The sequence below is a fragment of the Vombatus ursinus genome, unplaced genomic scaffold (genome assembly GCF_900497805.2).
Source record: "Vombatus ursinus unplaced genomic scaffold, bare-nosed wombat genome assembly UNPS02014932.1, whole genome shotgun sequence".
NCBI lineage: Eukaryota > Metazoa > Chordata > Mammalia > Diprotodontia > Vombatidae > Vombatus > Vombatus ursinus.
This window is the reverse complement of record NW_020954710.1, coordinates 7,712,728-7,735,979: the sequence shown is the minus strand read 5'-3', so window position 1 is coordinate 7,735,979 and position 23,252 is coordinate 7,712,728. Positions and strand designations below refer to the sequence as shown.

Here is a 23,252-nt window from a genome sequence, read left to right as displayed (position 1 = left end):
GTATCAGCCTTTATATCTAAATCATGAACCCATTTTGACTTTATTTTGGTATATGGTGTGAGATTTTGGTCTATGCCTAGTTTCTGCTATACTCTTTTCCAGTTTTCCCAGCAGTTTTTTTTTTCAAAGAGTAGGTTCTTATCCCAGAAGTTTGGGTCTTTGGGTTTATCAAATAATAGATTACTATAGTCATTGACTACTGTGTCTTGCATACTTAACCTATTCCACTGATCCACCACTCTATTTCTTAGCCAGTACTAAGCAGTTTTGATGGTTGCTGCTTTATAATACAATTTAAGATCTAGAATGGCTAGGCTACCTTCCCTAGCATTTCTTTTCTTTAGTTCCCTTGATATTCTGGACCTATTGTTCTTCCAAGTGAATCTTGTTATTATTTTGTCTAACTCTGTAAAATAATTTTTGGTAGTTTGATTGGTAGGGCACTGAATGAGTAAGTTAGCTTAGGTACAATTGTCATTTGTATTATATTAGCTCGGCCTACCCATGAGCAACTGATGTTTTTCCAATTATTTAGACCTGATTTTATTTTTGTGAAAAGTGTTTTGTAATTGTGTTCATAGAGTTCCTGGGTTTGTTTCAGGAGGTAGACTCCTAAATATTTTATAATGTCTACATTAAGTTTAAATGGAATTTCTCTTTCTATCTCTTGCTGTTGGGCTTTGTTGGTTATAGAAATGCCAATGATTTATGTGGGTTTATTTTATAAACTGCAACTTTGCTAAAGTTGTTTATTATTTCAAGTAGTTTTTTGCTTGATTCTCTAGGATTCTCTAAGTGTAACATCATGTCATGTGCAAACAGTGATAGCTTTGTTTCTTCTTTGCCTATTCTACTACCTTCAATTTCTTTTTCTTCTCTTATTGCTAAAGCTAACATTTCCAGTACGATATTGAATAACAGTGGTGATAATGGACATCCTGATTTCACCCCTGATCTTATTGGAAATGCTTCTAACTTGTCCCCATTACATATTATGCTTGCTGAAGGTTTTAGATAGATGCTAGCTATTATTTTAAGGAAGACTCCATTTACACCTATGCTATCTAGTGTTTTTAATAGGGATGGGTGTTGTATTTTGTCAAAAGCTTTTTCTGCATCTATTGAGATGATCATGTGGTTTCTGTTAGTTTTGTTGTTGATATGCTCAATTATGCTGATAGTTTTCCTAATATTGAACCAGCCCTGCATTCCTGGTATAAATCCTACCTGGTCATAGTGTATTATTCTTGTGATAAGTTCCTGTAATCTATTTGCTAATATTTTGTTTAAAATTTTTGCATCTATATTCATTAGACAAATTGGTCTACAATTTTCTTTCTCTGTTTTGACTCTTCCTGGTTTAGGTATCAGGAATTTTTGTATCATAAAAAAAATTTGGTAAGACTCCTTCTTCACCTATTTTCCCAAATAGTCTATATAGTATTGGAATTAATTGTTCTTTAAATGTTTGATAGAATTTACATGTAAATCCATCTGGCCCTGGAGATTTTTTTCCATCAATGGCTTGTTCAATTTCTTTTTCTTAGATGGGGTTATTTAAGTATTTTACTTTCTCTTCTGTTAATCTGGGCAATTTATATTTTTGTAAATATGTATCCATTTCACTAAGATTGTCAAATTTGTTGGCATATAGTTGGGCAAAATAATTGCTAATTATTGTTTTAATTTCCTCTTCTTTGGTGGTAGCTTCACTCTTTTCATTCTTGATACTAGTAATTTGGTTTTCTTCTTTCTTTTTTTAATTAAATTAACCAAAGGTTTATCTCTTTTATTGTTTTTTTCATAAAACCAACTCTTAGTTTTATTTATTAGTTCAATAGTTTCCTTAATTTCAATTTTATTAATTTTTCCTTTGGTTTTCAATATTTCTAATTTCGTGTTTAATGGAAGATTTTTAATTTGTTCTTTTTCTAGTTTTTTTTTAGTTGTATGCCCAATTCATTGATCTCCTCTTTTTCTATTTTATTTACGTAAGCATTTAGAGATATAAAACTTTCCCTAAGAACTGCTTTTGCTGCATTCCATAAGTTTTGGTATATTGTCTCATTATTGTCATTCTCTTGAATGAAATTATTGATTGTTTCTATGATTTGTTGTTTGACCCAATCATTTTTTAGGATTAGATTATTTAGTTTCCAATTAATTTTTAATCTATTTTTTCATGGCCCTTTACTGCATATAATTTTTATTGCATCATGATCTGAAAAGGATGCATTTAATATTTTTGCCTTTCTGCATTGGATTATGAGGTTTTTATGCCCTAGTACATGGTCAATTTTTGTGCATGTGCCATGTACCACTGAGAAAAAAGTATATTCCTTTCTGTCCCCATTCAGTTTTCTCCAGAGGTCTATCATACCTAACTTTTCTAATGCTCTAGTCACCTCCTTAACTTCTTTCTTGTTTATTTTGTGGTTGGATTTATCTAGTTCAGAGAGGGGGAGGTTGAGGTCCCTCACTAGTATAGTTTTGCTGTCTATTTCTTCCTGTAACTCTCTGAACTTCTCCTCTAAGAATGTGGATGCTATACCATTTGGTACATACATGTTTAGTAATGATTTTACTTCATTGTCTATGGTGCCTTTTAGCAGGATGTAGTTTCCTTCCTTATCTCTTTTGATAAGATCTATTTTTGCTTCTGCTTTGTCTAAGATCAGGATTGCTATCCCTGCTTTTTTACTTCAGCTGAAGCATAATATATTGTGCTCCAGTCTTTTACCTTTACTCCCAGCACTCTTTCTATGGGACCACTCTGCCTCTTCTTCTGGCATCCTCAGCAGAGTCCATTGGATAGAGCTGGATTTGGAGTCAGGAAGGCCTGAGTTCAAAGGCTACCTTGGACAATTACTAGCTAAGTGACCCTGGGCAAATCCTTTTTTGGCCTGTAAAAGGAGGGATTGGGGGGTGGGGATGGGGAGTGGCACAGCTAGGTGGCATAATGGTTAGAGAACCAATCCTAGAGTCAAGAGGACTTGAGTTCAAATTTGTACTCAGACACTCATATAGCTGTGTGATCCTGGGCAAGTCACTTAACCCTGCCTCAAAAGACAAAAAAAAAAAAAAAAAAAAAAAAGAGGGGATTAGACCTAGACAGCTGCTGGCCCTCTTTCAATTGTCAAATTAGACGATTAATGCTATCAAAGAGAAAATCCTCTTTAGGTTTTAGAGACAAATGACCGCTCAATACCTACTCATCTTCTTTAACCTATAGGATGACCCCTAGGTAATAAGGCTTCAGGAAGCAAGAAGAAAATCGAGTCCTGAATCTGCCACCCACAGATTTCCTATAGCAAGGGTCCTCAAATGAATCACCTGTTAAGTTAAACTATTAACTTTAAAAGTTTATTGTTGTTGAGTCCTGTCTGACTCTTTAAGACCCCATCTGGGGTTTTCTTGACAGAGATACTGGAGTGGTTTGCCATTTCTGCCTCCAGTTCATTTTTCAGATGAGGAAACTGAGGCAAATAGGGTGAAGTGACTCACTCAGGGTCACACATCTAGTAAGTGTTTGAGGCTGGACTTGAACTCAGCAAGACTCCAGGCCCAGCACTGCATGCGCCACGGCACCCCCTAGCTGCCCATAAGTCTACAAGGTACCCAGAAATGTTTTTAGTAACCTGAGAAGAAACTTAATGAGGAAACTGCACAAGGACAGGTAGTGTTGGGCCAGGAGAGACCCAAGTTCAAATCTTCCTGTCTCATGTGAGCCCTCCCCAACCTTTGAGGCAGCCACCCCAAAATCAGCTTCCTAGTGTTTGGGGGCTCTGTGTCTGCTCCCATCTCCCACTGCACTGCCCACAGCATGGGGACCACAGTTGGTCACTCGTCTGAATTCAGGAGGAATGAGCAAAGCTGGTAGGGGTGTGTGGTGTGTGTGTGTGTGTGTGCACTTGTGCACATGCACATGCATGCCACGTAGAAGCCACAGGTCTGATCCCCCTGCAGAAGTCCCCCCCCCCCAGCTCTGACTGTCCTCCTCTGGTGAGAATCAGGGCTGTGCCTATTACACATCTTTACCGCATGTGCTGTGGAGCTGCCTGGGAACAATTCTGGCTAGAGAAGCACAGCACTTGAACCCGACATCCCTACAAATAATGCTGCTGCCCCCCACTCCACACACACGCCATGGGAAGGGGCTCAGTTGCCCTATCTTATATGATTAAGCCTATCTTGTTTCCCAGGTCAGGAACAGGCCACACAGAGTAGTGCAAAGGGCAAGAGACGCAGACCCTAGAGGACCTGGGTCCAAAATCTGTCCTAAAGCACTTACTAGTTACAGGACTCCAGACCTCAGTTTCCTTCCCTGTAAAACAAGGGAGCAGGGGGTTGGATTAGGTGGGTCTCAAAGATCCCTTTCAACTCTAAATCTATGATTCTGTGGACGGGGGTGATCAAAGCAGTAACATTAACAGGAAATGGGTAGGAATTCGATTGATGGTGGGGGGGTGGCAAGAAGACTGAATGTAGCCTGGACATAGTAACATAGACTTGCAATCCCAGTAGGGGATCTCTTGAGCTCAGGAGTTCTGAGTTTCAGTTGTCGGATAAGCCTATCTAGCGTCCACACTAACTTCTATATTAATATGATAAACTGATGGACAGCAGGGGGCCATCAGGTCAGAAACAGAATAGGTGCAAGAGCCTATACTGTTGAAGATAGTAATAATAATAGCGGCCAGCATTAATATATCACCTAAAGGTTTACAAATATTATTTCATTTTATCCTCACAACAACTCTGTGAGGGAGGGGCTCTTGTCCCCATTTTACAGATCAGGAAACTGACACAGAGAGAGGTTAAGTGATTTGCTCAGGATCACCCAGCTAGTAAGTGTCTGAGGCTGGATTTGATCTTCCTGACTCCAGGTCCAGGGAGGGATCCAGCACTGAATAGGCTCTTCCCTTCAAGCCTGAGCAAGTTAGAAAGAACAAAGGGAAGGAGAAGGAAGGAAAGAGCTAACTTTTCTTCTAATGGTGTAGGTTCTGCAATTGTTAAACATGAGGCCGGCACATAGGGCCACCAGAACCAGATTCAAATGCAATTGGGAAATATTTAACAAAATAAAACTAATAAAACAAGCAATAAAATGAACAAAATAAAAAACACAATAGAACACAGATGATGTTAACATGTGGTTTTCTCACAACAAAACAGCTGGTAGAAACATTTCATCATTTCTTTTCTTGTATTAAAAAGATGAATCCAAACACTTCAAGATTTTTAAAAGCTCAAAGACTAGTTGAGGATAATATTGTTTGAGGAAAAAAAGCCACTCTCTAAACATCTCTCGATAGCTTCATAAAAAAAAAAAATGTGCACAGCCAACCTCCAGTGATAAAGGCTAGGTGCAGTGGGTGCGGAAGGGGCAGCACTTTGTACACCCATGTTAACTTTACCGTACAGTACTGTGCCTACTTTATCATTAACTTTAACTTTCATAATTTTGTCTATTTATCCTAGTACAGTATTCAACATGTTGGCATTTTAGTCCATTTTATGACTTGAATAAAAGTATTTTGGGGGGGTATGCCTTTGGTACATAGGCTGTAAAATGAGTTGGAGAAGGAAATGGACAAATCACTCCAGTATCTCTGCCAAGAAAACACCAAACAGGGTCATGGAATCCGACAACTGAAAACTGAACAACAAGTACTCGAACAACAAGGCTGAGTGAAGTGGGTGGGTAAGGGCAAATTCACTTTAAGTAAAAATCACTTTACGGTAGAGGTCCACTTTGGAAAGCCCAGAATGGTCAGTATTAACATTACCTATTGTATTTTTATTTTGTTAAATATTTCCCAGTTACATTTTAATTTGGTTCTTCTTATCTCTCCTTTAGGGGATAGAACTCTGGACCTGGAGTTAATCTCTGGGTTTGAATCCACCTCAAATGAAAGTCATTTCACCTCTGGTTCCTCAGTTTCCTTTTCTATAAAATGAAGGGGTTGGATTCCATGACCTTCCAGATCCCTCCCAGCTTTAAAGCTGATTCCCAACTCATCATTCTTTGTGCTGTCCTATCTCCCTTCCTCCCTGGAATCAGTGTAGATGCTTCATTAACAAACTTTGCTAACCTTGGGATTGTTCCCAAACATCCTTCTCTCCAAATACATCAACTCCCACAAACACATAGCAGTTTATTAAGTTACAGCAAGGACTTTATAAAAATGTGTTTTCCCTGTAGTGGACAATAGGATCCTGGTCTTGCAAAGATAAAAATCATTTCTCTACAAAAACCATCCCCCACAAAGAAATAGGCATTTGGCTGGCAGTTGGGTTAGAAAATAGGAAAGGATCAGAAAAACACTCCAAGGGTCTCAGCATCCTTCAGAATTTCTGTTCCAGATGAACACAATTAAGAGCACTTTGGAGAAGAGAGTGAAATCCACTGGAGGGGTAGCTGACCCAGGGCTGTGTCCAAAAGCATTGGAGTCACTCTTCTTGGCTGTTCTGACCTCAGGATAAGAAGAGATGGGGCAGCCAGTAACCCTAAACTGCAGACTCCACCCAGAACCTGGGGCATGGGTGTCAAGACACCAGGTAAAGGCATATTATTTAGTCAAAAGGTTTTGGGTTTGTTGGTTTTTTTTTTCAACCCTCCTAGCAGGGGAGAATTATCTTTTAAATTAAATGCAATTATATTCTCCAAGAGAGAAGAGTCGCTGGGGCAGGTTTTGACTAGTTGCTGTCATCCCAGCTTACCCAAAGTGCTGCACAAAGGATGGGCCAGGGCTGAGACTTCCTGCCAGCCTGCCCTGGGCGTGGCAGGTGATGTCAGCATGTTTTCCCTGCCCCTCTGCACACCTGGAGAAAAGGAATCCTAACTGTGCGTTTGGTGGGGAAAGGGGCGGGGAGCGGAGAGCACTAAAGGGGGAGGTAGTCCAATTAGCATCTTGTTGAGGACCTCTGGGCAGGAGAGAAAGGGCAGACCAGAAGGAAACCTCTCTACCTTCTTCCCTCCAGGGGTTGAGCTGTGAGGGGGAGGCTCCCGAGCTTTTGGCTCCATCTGCAGGTCAGTTTTCAAAGCCTTACCTGTTGAGGAAAATGGAAGATAATAATAATAATAAAAAAAAAATAACTAACATGTATATAGCACTTACTATATGCCTAACACTGTGCTAAGTGTTTTACAATTATTATCTCAATCCTCACAACAATCCTGAGAGATAGGTGCTATTATTATCCCCATTTTACAGGTGAGGAAACTGAGGCAAACAAAGGTGAAGCGACTTGCCCAGGGTTACACAGGTAGTAAGTGTCAGAAGGAGGCGTTGATTCCGAACCCCACTCCTATTGCAGAGATTAAGAATCCTACAGGATCACACACCTAGAACTCTAGGAGACTGCAGAAGTCATATAGGCCACTAGGTGGCGCCATGGTGCACAGAGCTAGTCGGCAAGATGAGTTCAAACACTTCTGAGTTTCACCTGTCTGCCTCAGTTTCCTTGTCCGTAAAATGGAGGCATAATAGCACCTAGCTCCCAGGACTGTTGTGAGAATCAAATGAGCTAATATTTGTAAAGCGCTTAGCACAGTGCCTGGCACATAAATGCTCTTGACTTAACAATCCCTAAGGTTTGGGTTTTTTTTTTTTCCCTTTCCTGCCAAAGGTAAAAATGCAAACTCCTGCTCACTTTCATAAATAGGACTGTTTATAAAAGGAACCAAAAGTATTGTTTATCTTCAACTCCCAGGTCTCGTCCTCTGTCTGAAGAAGTTTGTTACCAGCAAAACAGGAATCAAAATCAAGTGGGGCCATGGTTTTAATTCTGAGTATCAGTAAAGGGGACCAGTAATGTTCCAGCTTCCTTTCTGCAGCACCCACAGTCACCTGAGGGAGAAACCACAGCAGGCAGGCCTGCATTTTCACTTTCCTCGCTCACCTCCCCGTTCTGTCTCTGTTTCCAGCCCTGCTCCCTGAAGTCCCCTTCTCTCCCTGAAGGATCCCGGTGGAATAGAGAGTGCTGGCCTTAGAGACAGGGAAACCTGAGTTTGAAAAATCCCCACCTCGGTGATTTACAACCCCGGGCAAGTCACTTCTCTCTGAGCCTCAGCTACCCCATCTGTAAAATGGGGATAATAATAGCAACTGCATGACAGGAGCAAATGAGATCATGAACACAGAGTGCTTTGAAAACTTTGACAAGCTATTATTAGCTGTGTTCCACAGGACAGTACGTAGTCCAACCTGGTATTTGCTGGACTGGGTCCCACTTCTCTGGGAAGGGTTATTGGATAGTATAGTCTTACGCCTGACTGGCTGCTCGGTGCCCAGGGTGTCGAAAAACTGGGTTTCCGTTAAGATAACTGGGAGAGAGAAAGAAAGAGCCCACAGGAGTTTGGGGTGGGGAGACTGCTTTCCGGAATTAAAAAAAAAAAAAAGAAGAGGAAGTTGGGCTAAGTGAGCAGTTACATCCAAAGAAGCTTATTCCCGGTCTTTTTGTCCCCTGAAACTTCAGTAGCAGACCTTGGGGCCCATATCATCACTTCCCCCCAAATCCGCCAAGCCAGCAACTCTCTCTCCGGCACTCAGTTCCCCTGCCCTTCAACACACTGTGGTATTTGTTTGGCTGGGGAGTGGAGAGAGGGCAAAAAGAATTAGCAAGTCATTTATTCATCTGTTTTCCGCCAAAAAAAAAATCAGCGTGAATTAGCAAAAACCCAACACAAGAGGGGTTAATGAACCAGATCTCAATTGCCTAGGGAAAAAAATGTGACTTTACTCTTCAAGTATTTTCCTGTAATACTATTCTCATAAAAGGGATGATAGGGGCCTCTAGGCTGTCTAGGCTCTAGACAAGGGCTTCTTAACCCAGGGTCCAGCCCACGGATAAATTTCTGGGGTGGGGTCCTGAATTTGGAGGAGGAAAAAAATTCACATCTTTATTTTCACTTAACCTCTTACCGAAATTTAGCATTGCCTGCAATTACTTAAAAACATTTTTCATAAAAGAGGTCCATAAGCTTCTCCAGGCTGCCAGCAGAGTCCATGACACACAAAAATTCAGAAAAACACTTCTTTGCCTAGCTCTGATCAGCTCTTAGGGGTCTGAAGGAAGTACCTGTGCCAGAAGTAACCCACAGAAGGCACTGAGGGGCTTCAATAGATTCAGGTGGCTCTTGGACACCCAAAGATGACCCACCCTCGGTTGGGAGGATTGGTGAGCTGTGCGATGGAGGTTACATGTAACAAACAACTCCTGCTCTCAGGTGGTATGTTCCCCATCAGACACTCTCAGATGGGGTTTTGCTGCAATTAGGCACCCAGAAACCTTTTGTTAATTCCTAGGTTGTTGGACACTTTGTGTAAACTGAGGCTGGGTTTCTTCAAAATTTCCTGCCATGGAGTGGAAGGTCTAGGATGGCTCCTGGGAATCATTTGGTTGGGGGGACTCCGTTTACTACCAGCTTCCTCCCCCCTCATGCTCTGTGATAGAGGGGAGGCCCCCCAGCTCATAGAGGGGGGCACACAGCTTCAGAAAGATTAACGAACCCTGGCCTCCCTCCTTGGCCAATAATAGTAATGCAGAATATCAAGTCAGTGAGACTGTCAGACTTGGCTTCCTTTTCTCCACCTACCGAGCTATTGAGCCCGGGACGGGTGGGGGTGTGTGTGTGTGTGTGTGTGTGAGTGTGTGTGTGAGTGTGTGTGTGTGTGTGTGTGTGTGTCCATGGGGCAGGTCACATGAGAAAACATTGCCCAAGAGTCCCAGGACACAGTGGAATTGGAGCATACAGCCTCCACCCCCATGTTTGGGAACACAGACAAACGGAAAACCTACGAGCAGCAAACACATAGTCTATGTGCAACCCAATCCCCTGCCCAAAGTCGCCACCCCCAGCAGGGACTCACAGCTCAAGGGGGGGAGGGGTGCTCCAGGACACAGAAGCCACCCACATATTTCGGCAAGAAGAGAGCTGGGGTCAGAAACTGAGGTGCTTGGCAGGTCAGATGGGGTCTATTTAGAATGGTGGGACTCTTCTGTCCTTGAGGGAAAGGGGCCCCCGTAATTGCTATCAGGATTCTCCAGAGAAGGAGACAAGCGTCGGCAGCAGCAGCAGCAGAGAGAAAAGAGCCGGGCTCGGACAGCTTGGGTACAGAGGACGAACATGATGCAGTTGGCACCTCCTTGGAATGTGTTCCCGATTCCCTGCCAGGGCAGAAGGGCAAAAGCATTCACCTGAAGGTCAGAAGGTGCCCTTCCAGATGTGGAAAGACCAAGACCTGTCTGTTCCTTCCTCCTAACATAAATATATATATATATATATATCTCATCATCATCATCATCATCCCCCACACCTAACAGAAGGTTGGCTGCTCCTGTGCACCCTCCCAAGCTAGATTTGGAGTGCAAAAACCTGGGTTCAGATGCTACTTATTACCTGGGTGACCTTGGTCAAGTTCCTTACTCTCTCCAGGCCTTTAAGTTCCTCAACTGTAAAAATGAGGTGGTTGCTGTTCACGGTTCAGTTGGGTCTGACTCTTCATGACCCCATCTGGGGTTTTCTTTGTCTTTCTGTTTGTTTTTTTTGGCTAGGCAATGGGGTTAAGTGACTTGCCCAGGGTCACACAGCTAGTAAGTGTCTAAGGCTGGATTTGAACTGGAGTCTTCCTGACTCCAAGCTTGGCACTGTACCCACTGTGCCACCTAGCTGCCCCGTAAATGAGGGGGTTAGCCTAGGCCTCTGAGGGACCCTATGATCCTTCCCATTCTCATCCCCCTAGTTCCAGAGTAGTCCTAAAATCTGTTCACAATTATCTTCCCAGGGACTTCAGATTAGATTGACCCTCTCTAAAACAGAGGGAGGGGAGGGATGGGATTTCCCCCTCCACAGATGCCCTTGGGGAAGGTTGGCACTGGGCTGGTGGCTCTTGGGGTCATTTCTCTTTTTCCAATTTTGGAGAGAGGACAGCAGCCCTGAATCCACACACCCTGGAAACTTGCTCAGTCTGTATATCCGAGGCAGGACCCCCCCCCCCCCCCCACTTACATGTAAGACCACCAGCACAGGAGTCTGCACGGCAGGGGAGTTACAGAGAGTCAGGATGAATCTGACGGTGCTCCAGACCCGCAGGCAGATGAAGATGAGAGGGATGAGAATGAGCTTCTTATCCGCTACCGCGGTCCGGTGCTGACAAGCGTGCATCTCTGCCAGGAGAGGTCGGTACTCTGAGAGCGCAGCGCGCTGTGGACAGCAAGGACAATTGAGTTCCTGGCCTTCCCTCTCCTCCTCCCCACCCCCACCCCCACCCCCTGTCCCCAGGTGAGCGCTCTCTCCCTCTTAAAATGAGTGGGCATATATTTGGTATTTACCTAACCTTACACACATAAGAATGGAAACTCTTTGAGGTCAGGGCTGTTCCATTCTTGGTGCCTAGCACACAGGAAGTGCTGGATCAAGGTTTGCCACTAGAGGGAAGCAGAGAGCTGGGCTTCTGGGAACACCTTTTTCCAATAGCCTGGGGGGAGCCCGTGTAAGGTGTTCGGTGGCTTCCCCCGTGGTCCTCCCTAGAATAGCAGCCACATTTGCGGGATACCACGTGCCGAGCCCGTCCCCGAGGAACAAGGACCTGGGAGGCAGCCCCAGCCCACGGTTACATAGGAAAACGGAGCTGACCCTGATCAAGAGGCATCTGTTAGCCTGGGACCTGTTGGAGGGGAGGAGAGAACGGAAGCTCCCTGAAGGCAGCGAATGTTTTACCATTTTTTTGGGTCTTTCTTCCCTGGCACATAGGAAATGGCTGCAGTTCCCTCTGCTTCCTGGGGGAGGCTGGGCTGGATTGCTTGGGTCCAACTCCTCTAAGGTTAAGCCAATCAGGTGTCCGAACTCAGGCTGGCACCGACATGGGAAACCCCTGGGGCAGGGAAGGCCTAGCAGGCTGCCTGAGGAGGACTGAGCTGATCCAGGAGGGAAACCAGAGCAGGTTCAAGCTTTGGAACCAACTGGTACTGGGATGGATACAGAGGCCGGGGGTGGGGAACCTGTGGCCTTCTAGGCCCCCAAGTGCTGCCTTTTGACTGAGTCCAAGTTTTACAGAACAAAGCCTTTTATTAAGGGGATTTGTCCTGTGAAGTTCGAATTCAAAGGGCTGCACTTGAGGACCTAGAGGGCCACATGTGGCCTGGAGGCCGCAGGTTCCCCACCCCTGGATAGCCCATGAGTGTCTGGACGTCCAGCCTGGGTGAGACAGGGAGACCCAGTACTTGTTCCACTTGCCTCCACCCCTCCCTGCCCCCCAAAAGCTTATTAATTAGCCAAGTGTCTCGCACACTGTAGGCACTTACTAAATGTTTCTTTTTCTTTTTCTTTTTTTTCTTCAGCCAAAGACAAGGTTTATTAGAACATCGATTAGGGGTGGGTGAGATTTAAAGAATCCGCCATATTGGCCAGACTCTTAAGGAATCTAAGCATTTGTATTGCTAATGAAAGCAGGCCAGATCTTAAGAATCTAAGCCCCAAACATTTCTTGATTGAGTCCCAGCTCAGCTACTGAGAGGAGGCAGCTTGGTGCAGCTGCACCTGCAGTCAGAGAGCCTGGGTTCAAATCCTGACTTTGCCGTGACCCAGGGCAACTCACTTTACTTCTGTGTCCTCCTTGGGAGGAAGCTAGGACCCACTCTAACCGGGGACCTCTGCTAAGCCTGGATTCAGGACCACAGTCCTCTCTCCATTACTAGATGACCTCAATTTGAACTAGATGACCTCAAGGTCCCTTCCGTTTCTAAATCTAGCCCTAAAGGAAGCTCGATTCCTGGCTTCAGCCACTCTTTGAGGGCCCCCTTCCCCGAGGGATCTGTAGTCACTTCCTCCTCTGCAAAGGAGCTCACCCCAAGTGCAGTCCCAGCTGAGGAATCAGGACAAATGAGCCGGCAGAACTTCAGAATGCACTAGATCAGGGGTGGGGAACCTGCGGCCTTAAGGCCACATATTTGTTCTATAAAATTTGGAGTCAGTCCAAAGGCTGCACTAAAGGACCTGGAAGGTGTCATGTGGCCTTAAGACTGCAGGTTCCCCACCCCTGCACTAGGCTCTCACACAAAACAGACTCTTGTGCCTGGGACATTTATTTGTAAGCTCTTTGCCCTAGACTGAGTCAGGGAGGCCAAGCTCTGCCACACACTTGACTATGTGACCCTGAGCAAGCCCCTTAACACCTCAGGGCCCCCGCTTATGTGGGTAGAAGGAGTTTTGTGGTCTGCGGGTCCCCAAGAGTCCCCAGCAGCCTATGGGCAGTTGACTCTGTGGACTATTTCCATGGTTTCCATGTGGGCATTTCCTTGGAGAGGGCAGGTTGAAGCACACCTGTGCCTCTCATCCTGGGTTAGTCCTGAAGACCCTAATGAGGCCCCACCCAACATACTGGAGGCCTTTCTCTATCTGCTAAGCAGAGCACTCTTAGCTCTTCATCTCAGCACAGGCCCTCCTTTCTTCCATCATACAGTTCCTGGATTATATTGTTTTTATGCCACTTCCTGGGCATAAATGTCATTCACAAACAGGAATGATGGGAAGACCTCACTATCTCTGGCACATCACCATTCTATTTGGACTCAGCGCCAGACCTCCATGGGGGTGGTGATGGCGGGGGCACCTTTGGGGAGCAGGGGTCTTATTTTAGGTGTCACTTGATACTAATGAATGAGTCATTGAACTGAATTCTGGCATGTCATTATCTACTAAGGAATCTTGTATGATCTCAAAATATGGGGGACCCGTTGATGGAAAGAGACTGCACTTGACTGTATTGAATCCAACAAACATTTCTCAAACACCTATAACTCTGCCAAATCCTTCATAAGGCACCAGGGAAAATGAAACAGATGCCATCTCTAGGAGCTTACATTCTACACTGGACTTGAACGTAGAGGGCCATTCATTCAACAAGTTTTTTTTAATTACTTACCATGTCCCAGGTACTGTCCTAAACACTGGGGCTACGAAGACAAAAAGAAATAGTCCCTACCCTAGCTTACGTTCTATCAGTGAGTGGGGGCAGAGAGAATAATGTGTACGCAAATAAGCACATACAAATGATATATAATATATATAGTAATTACGATGCAAGGCAGCTAGGTTGTGCAGTGGATAGAGCACCAGAAGTGGAGTCAGGAAGACCTGAGTTCTAATCTAGCCTCAGATACTTACTAGCAGTGTGACCCTGGGCAAGTCACTTAACCCTTTTTCCCCTCAGTTTCCTCATCTGCAAAATTAACTGGAGAAGGAATGGCAAAAACCACTTTAGTATCTTTGCCAAGAAAACCCCAAATGGGGTCACGAAGAGCCAGACGACTAAAGTGGCTGACCATTGTTATTATTATATGCTTACATTTATTATCATCATTATTATTACTAGCCATGATGGCTAATATGTTTTATATATTTTTTTTAAAGTTTGCAAAGCACTTTTTCATATGTTGTTTCATTTGGTTCTCACAATAACCCTGTAGGATGACCAGGCTTGACACCACTAGGTCAAATGTTTCTTTAAACAATCAGTAAATAATAAACTCAGGGTGATCTTGTGTTCTCTGCACTTGTCAGTCAATTGCATGACTGAAGACAGTCCACAAAAATCCTTCTCTGTTCTCATGTATTTTGTTTGTTTTTTTTTTTTTTTGGTGAGGCAATTGGGGTTAAGTGACTTGCCTGGGGTCACACAGCTAGTAAGTGTCAAGCGTCTGAGGCCAGATTTGAACTCAGGTCCTCCTGACTCCGGAACTCTATCCACTGCACCACCTAGCTGCCCCCATGTATTTTTTTTAAAAGTCAATAATACCTTTGATACATGTACAGATCATTTTTAAAGATCTTGTAGGAGTGGAAAAGAGGCAGGTGAGTCAGTAGTTACTGGTGTCTGTTATCTAGTCTTTTGGGGATGATGATACCATCCACAGTCTGGGCAATAGACATTCTTCAGTCACTTGGACTTTCCAGCATAAATAGACTTTTTGAGTAGTTATAGACTTTTTGTAGAAGGTTCCACCAACACGATTCTCTAGAGGACCTCACTAACCATAGAGAAATCCTCTTCAACACGGACTCTAAACTGTATCTACCTGATCTATGGCACCAACACACATCTATTATAGGTCTCCTGAGATTTATGATCTAAGAGTTGTTGAAGAGTGTTATTTTTGTTGCTTTCTCTTTCAAGAAATCTTGGATGATTTGAGTAGGTAGATGGATGGGAGATATCATGTTGGAAAAGAACCTTTAGGGAAGTGTTTTTCTCCACCAACTCAAATAATTTTTCATAATTAACAAACATCAGGTACAATGGGATTTTATATTCTCTAGATCTTTCGGTCAACTGTGAAATGGTAAAGCTGTGACCCATCATTGAATATTACTTTCAAAAGCCTGCTTGTCCCCTACTAATGATCTCACTGAGGATATTTCTGTTTGTATATTAACGACTTGCATAAAGATTTCACATAGGTGGATGAGTAAATATAGAACTAGTTACTGTTTTCTTGGTTATCCCATTTTTTTGTATTAACAATGTCTGAAATATTTTCCTCATTCTATTGGCATTTTCCCTCTCTTCAGTCCCTTCGTATCCTCACAACTGTGTCTTCTTCTGCACAGATCTTTCCTATATACGTTTTCCCATTCCATCTGTTTTCCCATCTTTATTCTTCTCAGGGCCATTTCTACCAGCAAGCATATCTGGAAGTGAAGGTAGATTCCATGTCTGGTGGTTCTACTCTTCTTGGTGGTAAAAGTAGTTGGCAGTCATGGTTATAAATTTTCTTAGTTTTCTTCTTGCAAAAGTTGTTATCTTCCCTTCATTTTCATCCTTAAATGCCCTTAGGATTACTTTGCTCAGCTGGAGCTCTTGCCACACTCTCTTTACACTAGTTTGACTTTCCACTGCCTCTCTCTTCTTTACTGTCTTGTCATAATCATCCATCATCCATCTTCATAAGACTTTACAGAGAAGTTGTTCTGGGCAGCTAGCTATCTCTGCTTGGGAAGGAAGTCAAATTTTTGTCAGAGGTGGTATCTGAATTCAGTTCTTCACAATGTCGAGGAGAAATTGGAGAAAGGCCTCCTCACACTGGGTAGGACCCTCTTGGTGACCTTATGGAAGCATGATATGAACAAGAGTGGCATAGGAAGGGCAGACATGGACAGGTTGAGAACTGTGCTGTTGGAAGGAACTCCCAAGACAATGAGATAGTAATAATGATGATGGCAACTACATGTGCAAAAATATTGATAGCAGCCCTTTTCATGGGGGCAAAATATTGGAAACTGAAGGACTACCCATCAGTTGGGGAATGGCTGGACAAGCTGTGATATATGAATGTAATGGAATACTATTGTTCCATAAGAAATGATGAGCAGACAGATTTCAGAAAATCCTGGGAAGACTTGTATGAACTGATGCAAAGTGAAATGAGCAGAACCAGGAAAACATGGTACAAAGTTTCAGCAACATTGTGTGATCAACTATGAATGACTCAGCTCTTCTCAACAACACAACAATCCAAGACAAATACAAAGGACTCACAAAAGATAACGCCATCCATATCCAGATAAAGAGCTGATGGACTCTGACTGCAGACTGAAGCATTTTTTTTAACTTACTTTATTCTTTCTTGTGATTTTTTTCCCCTTTTGATCTTTTTCTTCTTTCACAACTGTGACAAACGTGGAAATAATTTTCTACATGATAGCACATGTATAAACTATATCAAACCACCTACCATTTTCAGAAGAGGGGAGGGAGGGTGCAAAATTTGGAACTCAAAATCTTGTAAAAATGAATGCTAAAATTTTATTTGACATGTAACTGGGGAAAAAATAAAATACTATGAAAAAGAAAAAAATAATGATGACAAATAATGGGTACTTGTATAGCACTCTAATGTTTACAAAGCAATTTACATATGTTATCTCATTTGATCCTCAAAGTCCACTTCTGAGAGGTAGGTACCATTAATTATCCCCATTTCACAGATGGAAAAAAAATTCTTTAGTGCTTTCAAAAGTATATTGCCACAATAGAGCTTAGAGAGGCAAATGATTTGCCTATTATTAACACAGCTAAAAGGTGCCAAAGGAGGGATTTGAACCCAGGTCTTCTGACTTCAAATCTGGTATTCTAGGCACTTTGTGGCAGTTGCCTCTCATATGGAAGATACTCTGATTACAGCAATCAGACCTCCTAATACAAGAACTTATAAATACCATCCTGAGCTCAGCAGAAAGCAGAGTGTGACCAAAGAAGCCAGGCACCCCCAAAGACAGAAGAGCTAAAGACTGCATTCAAAAGCCTTGAATAAAAGTCTTCTTCACTAGGTAATGAACCAGTGACTTTGGAGTGGGCTTTCCCTCCACTGAAGGAGATCATAGCCCTAAGTAAATGGTCTTCATGAGCTGGGTTCTGTGATTTCACCAGTCTGGGGAACCCCTAGTGTAGAAATGCCTTCTACTGATGTAATTAATTAGTTTAAAAAAGATTTGCAAAGCACTTTACAAATATTATCTCATTTATCCTCACAACAACCCCGGGAGGTAGATACTATTATCTCCATTTTACAGATGAGGAAACTGAGTCAGAGGTTAAGTGTCTTGCCCAGGATCTCAGAGCTAGTAAGTGCCTGAGACTGGATTTGAACTCAGGTCTTCCTACAGACCTAACACTCCATCCTCTATACACATCCCCACTTTATGAATGAGGAAACAGACTTAGATTAGATACCCAAGGTGACACAGTTTGAATTTGTCAGAGGGCCTGAACCCAGGTCCTCTTGTCTCCAATGCTGGTTCCTCTTTCTATGAGGCCATGGGGCCACAGTGCAGTTGAAAGAGAGTAGGGATTGGAGTCAGAAGGCCTGGGTTTGAATCCTGGCTCTTCTTCCAATCTGACCTGGGGTGGAGGGGGCGGGAGTCAGTTCCTTTTAATGGACCTCAGTTTCCTCAACTATAAAATGGGGGTGCAGGGGACCTAAGTGACATTGAAGCCCCTTTATGCTCCAAATCTATGATCCTATGTTTCTGTTGATTTTTCAGTCATGGTAACTCATGAAGGATCATGGGATCACAGATTTTGAGTTCACACGGCTGGAAAAACTTTCTACCCTCTGGGCAGCACTGACAAACCTCTCCAAAATCAGCTAAGCTTGCAGATACATAACACAGTCCATGGCCAGGCCCACATTTCTTCTGTTTTGAGAGCCTACACTCAGTCAGCACAGCCTTTGGGAATTACCCATCCCCTCTATTCCACAGCAGGGCCCCAAAGGGCTTGTAAAGGAGAAGCTTTTGATTTGTCCCATCCCTGGGCTTTCTTTGGCATGGGGAACTCCCAGTATGGAAACTCCCTACACTCTTGAGGATAGGCAAAACTGCCAATAATGGCTACTCTTTTTTTTTTTTTTAGATTTTTAATTTTTTAAAAATTATTGAGTATTTATATAATTTTTTTCCTCCTGGAACTAGTGGAAAAATAAAAATAAAACCAAATTTCTTGTAACATATATGTATAATCAAGCAGAACAAATCTCCCATACTGGTCATGCCCCCAAACTCAGGTCTCATTCTACATATTAGCTTAAGGAGGGCTGCATGTTGTATCATGGGTTGATCCTAAAGTGTTGATTAGCATTCTTAAGTCTTTTCAAATTGTTTTTTTTTTTTTTGGTGAGGCAATTGGGGTTAAGTGACTTGCCCAGGGTCACTCAACCAGCATGAGCTAGTGGTGACACTTGAACTCAGGCCTTCATGATGTCAACCATTTTTTACTCATCTATCACGCCACTTCTTTTCAGGAAGAAAAGGCTCAGGAGAGGGAGAAAAATATAGTTAACAATCCAAATGGCTTGTGACCTGGGTGTCCCCTGAAGCAAGCTAATGTGGGCCTGAGGCAGGAAGGGCCTGGTGAGGTGTGGTCAACTTCCATGTTCAAGCAGAATGAAAGGTCTTAATTCTCAAAAGGAGCAGGGCACAGCCCGGAACACTCCGCTATGAAATACTGGGCACTGATTAAGTTTCCTGATGGCCACGAACAGCTGCAGAGGGCTTGGGTCCTTTGCATTGGATAGGACTGCTAAGCTCAGAACACTCAGAACCAGAGAACTGGCAGGGGCCTCAGAGGTCACCCGGCCTGACTCCAACCTGAAGCAAGGCTTCTGGGACAGCATCCCCTGCCAGAGCATCCAGCCCCAGAGGACTCACTACCTTTCCAGGCAATCCATTCAAATCTGGGGCAGTTGTAAGGATTCCAGTTGTTTGGAATTATCTCCTGGGTTGAATGGAAATCTGTCTATCTGCATTTTTCACCTGGTGCTACTATTTCTGCCCTTCTGGGACCAAGCAAAACAAGTTGAATCCCTCTTCCATATGACAGCATGTCCCACGCTTGAAGACAGTTATCATGTTCTCCCTGAGTCTTCTCATCTCCAACCTAACCATTCCCAGTTCCTTCAATTGATTTTCCTTCTCCTCCTCCTCCTCTCCTTCTCACAACTGACATTTACATAGCATTTTTAAATTCTGCAAAGGGCATTACATGCCTCAGTTTCCTCATCTGTAAAATGAGGGAGTTGGACCCAATGACCTCTGAGGCCCCCTTCCAGGTCTAAACACTATGATACTGTAATCCTGCGATTATGTCATTTGAACCTGACAACCACCAGATGCTACATTTATTTTTATTCCCATTTTACAGATGAAGAAACTGAGGGTCATAGAAGTGAGGTGAGTTGCCCAGGGTTACGTAGCTAGTGTATGTCAGGGATGGGGGTTGAACCCTGGTATTTGTACTTCAAGCCCAGCCCTCTTGTTCCCTTCATGTACTCTAGTCCATCAGCATCCCTCCTGAAATATCCCAGAATTAGGCACAATGTTCCAGATGTGGTCTGACCAGGCCAGAGCAGTGAAACCCTCCCCACCCTCATTCTGGGGACCATACGTCTAACAAAGGACAGGTTTGACCATATCACTCTGTCGCCCCATTCCCGTTACAATTAGGACCCAATCCAAATTCCTTTTCAGGCCTTTCTCTTTAATGGCCTTGAAATTTCAATGATATAGAGGACTCCCAATTAGATTTCCTCCCCTGAGGCAGATCAGCAACTTATTGTCAGTGTACAGCATTAGAAAATTGCTTGAGAAACTTAGAGGTTAAGTGACTTGTCCAGGATCACACAGCAGATAGGTGTAGAGGGAGGGGTTGAAGCCAGGCCTTCCTGGCTGGGAGGCCAGGCTCTGCCTTGCTCACCCTGCAGTCCCTTCTTTAAAGACCTCATTGTAATTAAGGGGTATGGGCTGGCGCCTGCGATTTCGATGGTAGAGAGGAGAGCTGTCCAACACTCCCAGTGTTGCCAGTAGCACACTCCCCAGGGTTCCCAAACTAGACTAAAATACCATTGGGAAATATTTAGCAAAATAAGTAAAAATACAATAGAATGAAGGTCAGATTAATATGTGGTTGTTGAAGTCAATATGCAGCTGGCAGGGATCATATTGCTTAGTGGCCCCCATTTCTCTTTCTTTCTTTCTTTCTTTTTTTTTGGCTAGGCAATGGGATTAAGTGACTTGCCCAGGGTCACACAGCTAGTAAGTGTCAAGTGTCTGAGGCTGGGTTTGAACTGAGGTTCTCCTGACTCCAGGGCTGGTTCTCTATCCACTGCACCACCTAGCTGCCCCAGTGGCTATCTGAGTTTCTATCTGAGTTTGATCCCACTGGAACAGAAATACCTCTTCGGGGAGACTACTCCCTCTACCAGTGTAGGACGGCACCTTAGGTGCAATGTGGAGGTCTCAGAGAGTTGTCCAAAGCACTGAGGTGTGCCTGGAAATGGGGGTGCCCTCCTTTTCACACCTCTGCTTCTCAGATCCTTTTTTTTTTTGGCTAGGCAATGGGGTTAAGTGACTTGCCCAGGGTCACACAGCTAGTAAGTATCAAGTGTCTGAGGCCAGATTTGAATTCAGGTCCTCCTGACTCCAGGGCCACTGCTCTCTCCACTGTACCACCTAGCTGCCCCTCAGATCCTCATTTTCTTTCAAGGCTCACTTCAAGTACCATCATCTCTATGAAGCCTTTGACAGATATGGACTATTATATGACCACTGCTTACTCTGGTGTCCTGCACATTATTGTTGTCCAGTCCTTTCAGTCATGACTGACTCTTCATGACCCCATTTGGGGGTTTTTTGGCAGGCATACTGGAGTGGTTTGTCATTTCCTTCTCCAGCTCATTTGACAAATGAGGAAACTGAGGCAAACAGGGTCACATGACTTACCTAGGGTCACACGACTTACCTAGGGTCACACAGCCAAGTTAGCATCTAAGGCCAGATTTGAACTCAGGAAGATGAGTCTTCCTGCTTCCAGGCCTGGCACTCTATCCACTGAGTCATACAGCTGCCCTGCACACAGTAGGTACTTCGTAAATATTTGAGTCCGTGTATCAACATCTCCCTATTGATTTTGGAACTCCAGTGCAGGACTTTACATTCCTCCCTATTAAATTTCATATTTTAATCTTCAGCCATTGTTCTTGCCTGGAAGACTTTCTTTGGGGTAGGGGGATTCCCGATTCTGTTTCCAATGAATGCACCATCTCTCCTAGCTTCCTATCCCCTGCTAATATGATAAGCAGGACGTCCATGATTAAAACAGATGTAGGAAACCCATTGGATTTTCTTTCTTTCTTTTTTTGAGGCAATTGGGGTTAGTGACTTGCCCAGGGTTACACAGCTAGTAAGTGTCTGAGGCCAGATTTGAACTCAGGTCCTCCTGACTCCAGGGGCCAGTGCTCTATCCATTGCACCAACTAGCTGCCCCTCCCATTGGATTCTGAACTCCAAACTCAAGTCACCAAGATTTGTGGGCCTCTTACCGGAAACTGTTTCATAAGCTTTCACGATTGGAAACCTTTGTCCAATGACTATAAACTTGTGGGGACAGAGGCCAGAGTCTTAACCTCCCCCATCACAGCCGGAGCTTAGCTGGGTTTTGGATCCAAATAACAGAATTGCAAGGCTGGTGGGAAGTAAAAACACAATGTTTTTTTTTTTTTAAAGGTTCACGGACCATCTAGGGAGCATGACTAACGATTGAATGGTTTAAAAAAAACCTACCATTTATCATCAAGTGTTAGAACTGCATCCTGGGAGGTATTGGGTTTTTTTTTCCCCCACAAATGATCAGAACATCTTACATTTCTTCCTAGCTAATCTTCTTGCCTCGCCAGCTTTTCCTTCCTACAGATGTCAAAAGAAATCTTCCTAATTAATCCTCATGTCATTGTCCAGTTCAGAAACCTTCTATAGCTCCCTACTGCCTAGAAGTTAACACACAAAACTCGCCAGGCTGACATTTAAAGCCGTACACAGTCTCCTCTGCCCTACCTTTCCAACCTTATTTCACATGACTCCTCCTCACACCCTTGAACTTCCAGTCAAACAAGATTCCTAGTAATAACTCTCTGATATCACCCTGCCATCACCTCCAGGCCTAGGACACACCCTTGTTTCATTTCATCTCTGCTTGCTGAAGTCTTTTTCCTTCAAGTCTTCAAGGACGTCCAGATGTAGCCTCCTCCATGAAGGAAGCCTACCCTGATCGCTCCAGTGGAAAGTACTGTCTCCCTCTTGAAGAATTCTGGGGACACGTTTTCTGGTTCTCTCCTTGGCCCCTCACAATCCACACTATACCATGCTTGTCTGTGGACGTGTCATAACAACAATGATAATAGCTAGCATTTATATCGAGCTTTGAGGTCTACAATGTGCTAGACATATTATTATCATATTCCCCCCCCCCCCCGCCCCAGAGTGTAAGCCCTTTGAGCAAGGGCTAGGTTGTTTTTCCATCTTTATATCTCCCCATCTCCTTACATATACAGTAGGTGCTTAATATATGTTGATCTTCCATGAAACTTCTCCTGTCCTGCTCCCCCCACGCCCACTTGCTCATGTCTCCCTTATCAAATTACCTTGTATTTACTGGACACTTTTATACACTCCTATGGGTATATATTATTTCTGCTTTCAGAGCACTAGGTCCTTCAGAGCTGCTCAGTTTTCATAGCTGTATCTATAGTGCCTAAGCCAAGGGCTGGCAATCAACAAGCATCTATTAATGAATTACTCTATAGACTAAGCACTGTATTAAGAGCTGGAGAGATACAGAGAAAAAGCAAAAAACAGCAAGTGATTAAGAAATGCATTTATTAAGTACTTACTGTATACCAGGCACTGTGCTAAGTGC

General features: G+C 43.7%; 1 protein-coding gene across 2 annotated transcripts in view; it reads right to left on the bottom strand.

Moving 5' to 3' along the window:
* Window positions 1-6,138: 6,138 nt before the first annotated feature.
* The window catches only part of GPR157 (G protein-coupled receptor 157), a 37,714-nt gene continuing 20,600 nt past the window's right edge, over window positions 6,139-23,252 (bottom strand). The window contains exons 3-5 of one of the 2 annotated variants that reach the window (XM_027843924.1): window positions 11,015-11,209; window positions 9,876-10,173; window positions 6,139-7,053 (exon numbers count right to left, since the gene is read on the bottom strand). In XM_027843924.1, the coding sequence (XP_027699725.1) occupies window positions 9,982-10,173; window positions 11,015-11,209 (387 nt within the window). In that variant the 3' untranslated portion in view covers window positions 6,139-7,053; window positions 9,876-9,981. The remainder of the gene's footprint in view (window positions 7,054-9,875; window positions 10,174-11,014; window positions 11,210-23,252) is intronic. The other variant, XM_027843925.1, reaches the window with a different exon arrangement.